At 39.6% G+C, this 9,552-nt stretch overlaps 1 protein-coding gene across 1 annotated transcript; it reads right to left on the bottom strand.

Annotated features, from left to right (window-relative positions):
- Positions 1 to 5,365: 5,365 nt before the first annotated feature.
- LOC149257747 (uncharacterized) lies at positions 5,366 to 6,130 on the bottom strand. The gene has a single exon (XM_089386965.1). It carries the CDS (start codon positions 6,128 to 6,130, stop codon positions 5,366 to 5,368), a length of 765 nt encoding a protein of 254 aa, XP_089243091.1.
- Positions 6,131 to 9,552: the final 3,422 nt, after the last annotated feature.

Raw genomic sequence — 9,552 nt, 5'->3', positions numbered from 1 at the left:
AAGATTGAAAGAAATGCAGGGATTGGATTTAAGAATACGTACCCAGTCCTATGCCAAGTTGCAGAGAACACCAGTTCGCACCGAGCTCCCGCCGTCTCCTTCCCTTGCTGCATAATAACCTTGGTTCTGTTCTTCGCCACCTTTGTTAACCTCCTCCCACCTACCTTGCGTCTCATCATCCTTCTGCCGCCATTTCCTCCTACTTCTTCCCCCACTTCCCTGTCACCTCTATGCCTCGAGATTCTACCCCCCTGCCTGCATGTTGCCCCCGCGTCCTGTGGAATTATGAGGATGTATGGTGGCCAGCTTTGCCACCCTCTTCCCTTCATCATTTTATCACACGTCCTCTCCAATTCTTTCACCCCAATCAGGGGCCAGCTGTAACCCTTATCTTGAGTTTGTAATCTCATTATTATCCTGGGTAATGATTAAATGGAGGGGCTCCCATCGTTGTTCTTCCCAATGAATTGGCCATATACTATCTACCTTTCCTCCTTGTTCATTGCAACCCCAGTTAGCAAGGAAATCCGCTGCCTTATTACCATCCCTTCTAACATGGTTTATGATCTTGTACTCAATGCGTTTCGTTATCTTTGCCAGGTCCTGAATTACCCTATTGTCCTCTAACTCCATGCTACTTTTTCCTAGTCCTTACCTCTATTCAGTTTCCTGAGCATCTCTATCACTAGGTTTGAGTCTCCTTCTATTTCCAAATTGGTGTATCCATTTTGGATTGCTATTCTAATGCCTTGATAGACTGCCATTAATTCAGCTTCATTATTACTCATTATACCACCCCAATCAGCATAAATCCATCTTGTCTGCCCTTGATTATCCCTGAAGATGCCTCCGAACCCTGCTGGCCCTGGGTTGCCTTTTGAGGCTCTGTCAAAGTTTAGTTTGATGAAGCCATCACGTGGGCATTTGAACTTGGTTGAGCTCTGATTATGATTGCTCTGGTTTTTTTGCTTCTGGGGATACACCATGCCTTGTTCTAGATTTAGGCATGCTAGGATCCTTCCTTCTTCTGGAGTTTCTTTCCAATCTTCTTGAGTCCAAGCTTCCACTAGGATAGTTTCCCTTATAAGTTTTTGGGTTCCCTTCTAGATCGTCTCAGGGGAGCTGTCTTTGTTTTGAAATATTCTTCGATTTCTTTCTTTCCATATTAGCCACATGTTAAAACCCATCACTAGACTCCAAGCTCTTCTGACCACTGGACTTGAGAATTGACCTCACCCCCTGTTTGGTCAATTTAGTGTGTTCTAAATTGCTAATTTAAATGTCAATCCGGGATTCGTAAACTGATGGAGTGAGGTGTACTATATGTACAAGATAACCATTTTCTTAGTCTTTTTTCATTTTTTCGTTTTTTTTTTTTTAGTTTGTTTTTGGGTTTATCTTTTATGGATTCCCTACTGTGTGATGGTGAAATTGAAAGTTAAGTATGGATGGTAATGGTGATTTCTACAGTGATTTTCCAAACTTAAAATTTTTCAAAAAGAAAGCTCTAAACTGACTGTAATGAAATCAATTCTCAAGAGGAAGTAAATGTACCAAACAGTGAACTAGTGACAATGGCCCAATATCCTTACTGCTGTGTGAAAAAGAAAGTAAAAACTGAACTTAAAGCAACTCAAAGACTGAAAGCAAAGCAACTAAATCACACTACTTCAACCCCTGTTCTGATCCTTTACCCTTCAGTTCAATCTGCCTATAGGAAGTAATCATAAACAAGCAGAGTAATATGATATCTAAATTGTAGGAAATTAAATTGCATAAAAGGAAACTAAGATTTAACTACTCAATCATATTTCAACTCTTGAAAATGACATAAGTAATTCAATCTCTAACTTGCAGGAAAGCAAACTAAATCATACTACAATAAGTAATATTCTGATTCCTTACTAATAGAGTCACTTATAGAAAGGAAATCATAAACAGATGAGTAATATGATGTCTAAGTAGCAGAAAAATAAATAAGCAAAACACAATTTGAAAAATGACAGTGCTCGAATTAAACTGAGGAAATGAAAATCAGCAGAAAGGACAAGATGATCTCATGTCAGTAGTTATCAAAAATATATGTAAATCTGCTCGGGCTACCTACAACAAAACTTGTAAAAGAAGCACTGATCATCTAACAGTTATAAAAGAAACATAAAGGAAATATAGACAACAAATGAACATCAGAACAACACAATATATATACAAAAAATGATTTAAAAAACAGTAAATGAAAGCAAATAAGAAACTATACAAAGCTCTGGTGTACAGGGGCCCTCTGCAACCTCGACCAGTCAATCACTTAGTCACAAATCAGATTCAGAAAAACTGTATTCTCATGTATTTAAAGCAAAGTGAAATGCAGTACAGTGGGCGAAAACAGTTAAGATTACAATTGAAAAACTAAGCTATTCAGCGTATATCAACGCGTTATTTATAAGAAAAGGTGCTGCAACTAATTCCTAGATTTATGCTGCCAAGAGACACGTAAATCTCCTTGACCCGAGATCTAGCGTGATGGTCATGAATCCTTGGAGTGGTGGCTACTTGGTTCCGTTCACGGGCTGTTCTCTAGGTGTGCCAGTACCTCCGAAAACTAAGGATCGTGCCACGCAAACCTTCACGTCGGCAAAACAAAGCCGTGCCACCATAAAATTCCTCATTTGGCCCTTCCTTTGACCATCATTGACCGCGACTGTTTATGAGTGATTTGGCTGATCTGAGGGGACACACTCCATGTACAAGTCACTTGCAGCTTACCCATGTGGCCGGTTTCTCCATTGGACACCTGTAGCATAGCCTTTAACAAAATGGTTGCGGAAACTTGGGCTGGCTGCGGAAAGTGACAAGTTTTCGTAGCTGCTTGAACAAAAATCTAAATCAAACAACAGTCATAAACATAGTTAGGAAACCATTTCATAAGCTCTTTTTAGACTAATATGAAACGATTTGACAGCTTGGTGGATGAAGTAAATGGAAAAAGAACGGTGAAAGGGTATATAGGGAAGTGCAGGTTTGGGACTCAACACCCCCATTGATTAATGGTTTGTTTAATGTTATGAGGGTCTCTATTTGTCCTCCCAAATAGTTTCCTGATTTCTTCCCATTGCTGCTAAGCAACAGGGCATGTGTTCAAAAGGTGTTCTTGCATTTCTTGGTCCTGCTTGCATAGGCTGCATCTAGGAGGTCCATGGAATCCATGCTTCTGAATCTGATCCCAAGTCAAAATTTGTCCTTTTCCTACTAACCATAAGAACAAAGTTACCTTCGGCCACCAGTTGCTCTGCCATATTTGTTTCCACATGGGTGCATTTTCATCGTGCTCCTGTTGGATAGTTAGATAGTAGGCTTCTCTAATCGTGAAGGTTCCCTTTGTGGATCTACCCCACCGTAGTATATCTGGACCTATTCTAATGGTTATTCTTCTTGATTCTGTTTCTCTTACATATAGATCTCTTTGTTCAGTATCAATGTGACTATCCCATTCTTCTGGTTTCTTCCAGGTTCTCCAGGTCTCCACTTGACTTTCTTCCTTCCAGTATTCGCTTACATAATTTAGCCCTTCAGCTTTAGCCTTCTGACATGTGTTTTGCAGGCCTTGCAACTCTATCATTCTCTCTCTTTGCTGCCAGGCTTCATCCCAGAATTTAGCTGAATTTCCATTCCGTATTTCCCAGAATGCATGTTTGAATATAATGTCTCTGTTTTGACTAGCCAGGTCCCATATTGTGGAGCCTCTTGGAACTTCCTCCAGCCTAAGAATACCTTCAGTGGTTGTGGGCATATTGTATTTTTGAGTCCATATTTTTTTCCATAGATCATCTCCACCCCTCATCCATCTCCACCACAGCTTCGCCCCCATAACTTGGTTCAGTGTATAAGGATCTCTAAGACCCAGTCCTCCTTCTTCTTTATTTTTTATCAGTCCCTTCCAAGATATTAGAGCCCATTTATTTTGTTGCTTTGGTCCTCCCCAGATGAATTTTTTGAATATTTCTGTCATTTTTGTACATACCCCTTTAGGAACTACCATTGCCGAGAGAGGGTAGATAGGAATTGCTTGAAGAATCGATTTGAGAAGCACTATTCTTCCCGCTATATTCAAAGATCGGAAAGACCAATTAGCTAGTCTGTTCTTGAGTTTCTCAATGGTTTGATGCCAATTCACTATCTTCAAAGGATTTAAAGCTAATTGATTTCCCAAGTATTTTGTGGGTAATTCACCAGTGCGGAAACCCAGAATTCTAGTCAAGTGGGATTTGACCATGTCTGGCGTGTTGAAGAGGAATGTACAAGATTTATCCTTGTTAATTTCAGTTCCTGATGCTTCCATAAAGAGGTCAAGGATTCTTTTAACCCTTTTAACTTCTCTTAGGGAGACAACACAAAAAAGCATAATGTCATCTACAAACTATTGATGAGTAATTGGTAAGTTACTTCCCCATAACCTCAGCCCTTTGATTTTTCTCTCTCTCAGTTCTTTTTTGAGGTATCGTCCCAGGCCTTCCACTGCTATGATGAACAAGAATGGGGATAAAGGATCCCCCTGTCACAATCCTCTTGTGGCATTGAAGGTCGAAGTTGGCGTTCCATTCAAGAGAATGGAAAAATTAGGAGTGGAAATCATATCATAGACCCATTTTACCCACCTATTGCAGAAGCCAAATGCCGTTAAAATTGTTTTAAGGTAATCCCAGTTTAGACGGTCATATGCCTTTGAAAGATCCAGTTTGATCATCATTCCCATTTCCTTTTTATGTTTCAAAGAATGCACTACTTCCTGAGACACTACCAAGCCATCTAGAATTTGTCTCCCTTCCACAAACCCAGTCTGTTCCGGGGAGATAATACTAGATAGGATTGGTTTCAGCCTCTTAGCCATCAGGGTGGCTATAATCTTATAGATTACATTACAAAGAGAAATAGGTCGAAAACCCTGAGCGGTTTCCGAATTAGCAGATTTGGGAATAAGAGACAAAAGGGTTGAGTTGAGGCCGGGACATACCTTCTGATGTCTACGTGATTCTTCTACCACCTCTAAGATGTCTTGCCCCAAGAAGTGCCAGCCTGCTTGGTAGAATTCCACTATAAATCCGTCTGGTCCTGGAGCTTTATTTCTCTTCATCCCTTTCACGATTTCTTCCACTTCTTCCAGGGTTGCTGCCCTCATGAGAGCTAAGTTCTGGTCCCTGGTAATCATCCTTGGGATTTCATTGCATATCCTTCCTATAGCCTCTTCTCTATTCACTTGAGGTTCTGTAAGGATATCCTTAAAGTGCCCAACTAAAGCCTGTTCCATTTCTTCATGCTGGGTTAGGCATTGCCCCTCCTCATTTTTGATGGAGAATATTCTATTCCTTTGTCACTGCTGGATCATGGCTTGGTGGAAGAACTTCGTATTCCTTTCACCTTCACGAAGCCAATTTATTCGAGACTTTTTCTTCCATAGTATCTCTTCTTGTTTTCTTCGTTCTTCAATTTGGCTTATCACTATGCCTTCTTCTCTGGTTCTTTCCTCGCTTCTGCCTTCTGTTATAATTTCTTGCTGCAGTATTCTCATTTTTTGTTCTAAGCATTGCTGCTCTTTAAATATATTCCCAAATTCTTCTTTGTTCCATTTTTTAATTTTCCCTTTGAGTTCTTTTAATTTTAGTTGAAATGTCTGCATCCTGCTTCTTCCTCTTTGTTGGCTCTGGTTCCACCACTCCTCCACCTTTGACATGAACTGTTGATCCCTGAGCCAGAAGGCCTCAAACCTAAATGGTCGCTTCTTTGGGCTCGCTTTGATGTCAATTTCTAGCCTAATCGGCCAATGGTTTGAACCCATTGCTGGGAGGATCATTGTTTCTATGAATATATCCCTGTTTATAATTTGTTTAGATATTAAAAATCTGTCCAATCTTGATGCAATTTGATTTTTTCCCCCTCTTCTATTATTCCATGTGTGGATCCCATTTATTGTGGGGATATCCACCAATCTTTGCTCTGATATCATATCACCAAAGGCTTCCATGTCTTGGTCTGTTCTTCTTAGGCCTCCTCGTTTTTCTGTCAGAGTTGTAATCATGTTAAAGTCCCCTCCTGCAATCCATGGCAGATCTGGGTATAGCCTTCGGATTGTTCCCATATTTTGAAGAAAGCTTCTGCATTCGCCTGTTAAGTGTGGGCCATATACCCCTGTGAGGACTATCCATTCCGATGAGCCTATCATTCTAAAAGTGCTTGAAAGAATTCAGGGCATGCTAACCCAATTTACAAATTGAACTTCCTCTGGATTCCACAGAATCGCTAGACCTCCTGCGCTACCTACGACATCCTGACCCATTAGCTCATAATGAGGATTAAATCTCCTCATTATCTCTTCCAGTTTCTGAGTACTAATCTTAGTTTCTTGAATTATCATTATGTTGGGTTTATCTTTTTTAAACCTATGTCTCAGATATCTTCTTCCCCTTCCTGTTCCATATTGATTTGTATTGTGTCCTATTCTTTTGCTCCTTTTGATAGTTCCATAGGTTCTTCGTCACTGTCTCCCTTTTCCATTTCCATTTCCTCTTCCTGAAGGGCCTTAAACTTGTTTTGATTTTCCAGTAGTATTGTTTTTGCAGGTGGCTGTAGAGGGTTTGATCCTTTTAGAGATTTCCTTCTGGTGAGCACTTCTTTGAATCCCTCTTCGGTCTCTCTGTTTGCCTCTGTTACCTTCTTCTCTTCCTCTTTCCTTTCTACTGATTCTTCAGCTGCATTTAAAGGGAATTGTTTAAAGAGATGGCCATATTCATGGCATCTTCTACAGTGAAATGGGATGTGCTCATAATCCACTAGTTGCTGCCATACCTCATCATGGTATTCTATCTCCACAAACTCTGGAAGTGGTTTTGTTATATTCATATATACACATATCCTGGCATAAGATGTGTATCTCCCTCTTTTAGTGGTCTCAGCTACTTTGACAAATGTCCCAATTGTATTTCCTATTCCTTCTAGGATCTCCGGATCCTAGAACTCAATTGGGAGTCCAAATAGTCTAACCCAGATAGGTGTCGCTAGCATTTTTTCCTTGTCTGGGTTATAGCAGTCTTCCCAGTGCCTCATGAATAAACCAGCATTATTCATAAAGTAGGGTCCTCCCTCAAAAATCCTTTCCTTATCTTCCAGATTAGAGAAGATAACCGTAAAAAAACCCTTTGCCCCTAGTTTTAGATCTATATGCCCCTTAGGTTTCCATCTTTGCTGTATCCATTTGGTCAAATCCTTCTCAGATGGCCAAATCCCTACGAACTTACAAATTAAAGCATGATCCTTCATATAACTTCTGTATTCTTCAAGTTTGTTGTTAGGGATTACAAACCTGGGTTTTTTCGCTGCCCTTGGTAAACATCTGCCGCTTAATCCTGCTTGCCAGCATGCTCCCATGACCGAAATGTCTCTGGAGCTTTTTCCAGTGCCTCCTTGCGCTCCATTTCTACTTGACTCCCCTACTGCTATGTTTTTGTAGGAGGGGATCTCTCCCCTCCCGACTTCAGCTGCCATTTCTCTGTCAGTTCCGTCAGCATTCGATCTCATGTCCTTTGCGCATATCTGTAGTCTGTAATTCTCAGACCAAATACTAATGGAAGCAAGCTTCACCTGCACCTAGACCCCAGTTCAGGTCTACCTAGGGCGGCCCGATCTGAAACCCTAACCCTACTCACCTGCTATCATCACTTCCTCCTCTCCCAAATCAAACCATATATATTGATGTATATGTGGATTTTATGGATGATATGCTTATGATATCTTTTTTCCCTATTATGCTGGTTATATGTATGTTTTATGAGAGCATATGTGTATGGCTCTCATCATGTTTTTACTTGTAAATGAATGAATAATGTATTTATGGACGAATAGATAATAATGCAGAAAATGACAAGAGGGGACAATGGTTCATAGCGATCCTCATATAAGTGTGAGATCCCTACATTTAATTCTATTGTTTACACCTGTTGTTCACATGTTTATGATATGTTTGACAAAATGCTTGACATGCTTATTAGGGGTTTGGATAAGGTCTTGTTCAACTTATTTCTTTTTTATGCCAGCCTAAGCTGACAATACCCACATTATGAAAATTCAATTGCATGTCGTATACATGTCCTAGGAATTCTAGGATTCCATACATAGGAAACCTTTGATAAGTCAAGGTTTAACTATCTTTGATTGAATCCTTAAGTAGAAACGTTTGATTTAACTTATGCAAATTCTAAACTTTAATTAACCTTTGGGCGGAACCCTCCATAACCTTTCATAAGCTTTGGTTAAGTCTTATTACCATGCATATTAACCATACCCTATTAACTCTAGTTCTAATTACCCACGCTTATCAACCATACCATGGTCTTTAGACCTTGGTTAAACTCGGACTTAACCCATAATCATTAGTTTCGCTTACTTATATTATAATTCTCATATAATAAAAATATTCTATAAAATAATTAAACCTTACCTTTCTATTGATTCGCATGACTTTACACATTTACCGATGCTCAACCTTTATCGCGTTCAATCTACACCGTTGATTTCTTCCTTCAGAACAATGGTTATTACCCGATCTCTAACTTTAACCCATTCACCCACCGAAACTCAAAGAAGTTAAACTTCTTTGAATAACTCATCGGGTTCGCCTGACATGTTAACCTATGCGCAAATTCGAGCACAATTATCATCTGATCAATCAACCATTGAATAGTCATGATTATCAGAACTGAACGAGGTTTTAAGCCCATTTTATAAAACCTCATCACGTCTGAATTCCAAATTAGCCAACGCGCACTTTCGGAATTGATATGTGTCCTCAATCACCCAACAAATGGTCCTGATGGCTGAAATTCAACGAGGGTTTAATTCAATTGCATAAAACCTTATCGCATCCAATTTTGGAATACCTCTTACAACTTCGAGGGTGCGTGAGAAACAGCTTCCCGCTTACGAAAACTGCTCCGTCCTTCTACTAACACGTGGCTTAATCTCCACTGCTCAACTTCTTAACTTTATTCTACGCGACTTAATCTTGGTTGTCCATCTCCATCACTCTCATTTGTTGATTTGTCTGATCCAATGACTACACTTTGTTGCTACACTTTTCTGTTCTTTACCATGTAACAATCCATTTGTTTTGGTTTTTTCCTTTGTCTTTATTCTCGCCTTCCTGTCTTGAATTATTCTGATCCAATCTTCATCTTCGTTCTTTATTCCTTCGCTCTTTTATGCTTCAGCTGTGTAACTCCTTAGGTTTTAAGAACCTTACAGTATACATTCACTGTAATGTTAAAGTTTTCCTCCAACACATTCTGTTTTTAAACCTGATACACTCTTCCTTACACTTGATCTCTGGTTCTACACCCTTGCAACCCTATGTTATGAAAAATTACTTCTAATTCACACACAATCTATAATTCCATCAATCAACACACATCACACACTTAAGGATCAAAATGTTTGTGTATATATAAACAAATAATTACATCATCAATCTATGTCTCTCTGTGGCCTGATTTTCTTATCAGTGGAATT

The sequence above is a fragment of the Pinus tabuliformis genome, chromosome 6 (genome assembly GCF_031772625.1).
Source record: "Pinus tabuliformis cultivar Carrire ecotype Pingquan chromosome 6, CPIR1, whole genome shotgun sequence".
NCBI classification, from domain to species: Eukaryota; Viridiplantae; Streptophyta; class Pinopsida; order Pinales; family Pinaceae; genus Pinus; species Pinus tabuliformis.
The sequence above is the reverse complement of the archived record's forward strand: the minus strand, read 5'-3'. Positions and strand labels throughout refer to the sequence as shown.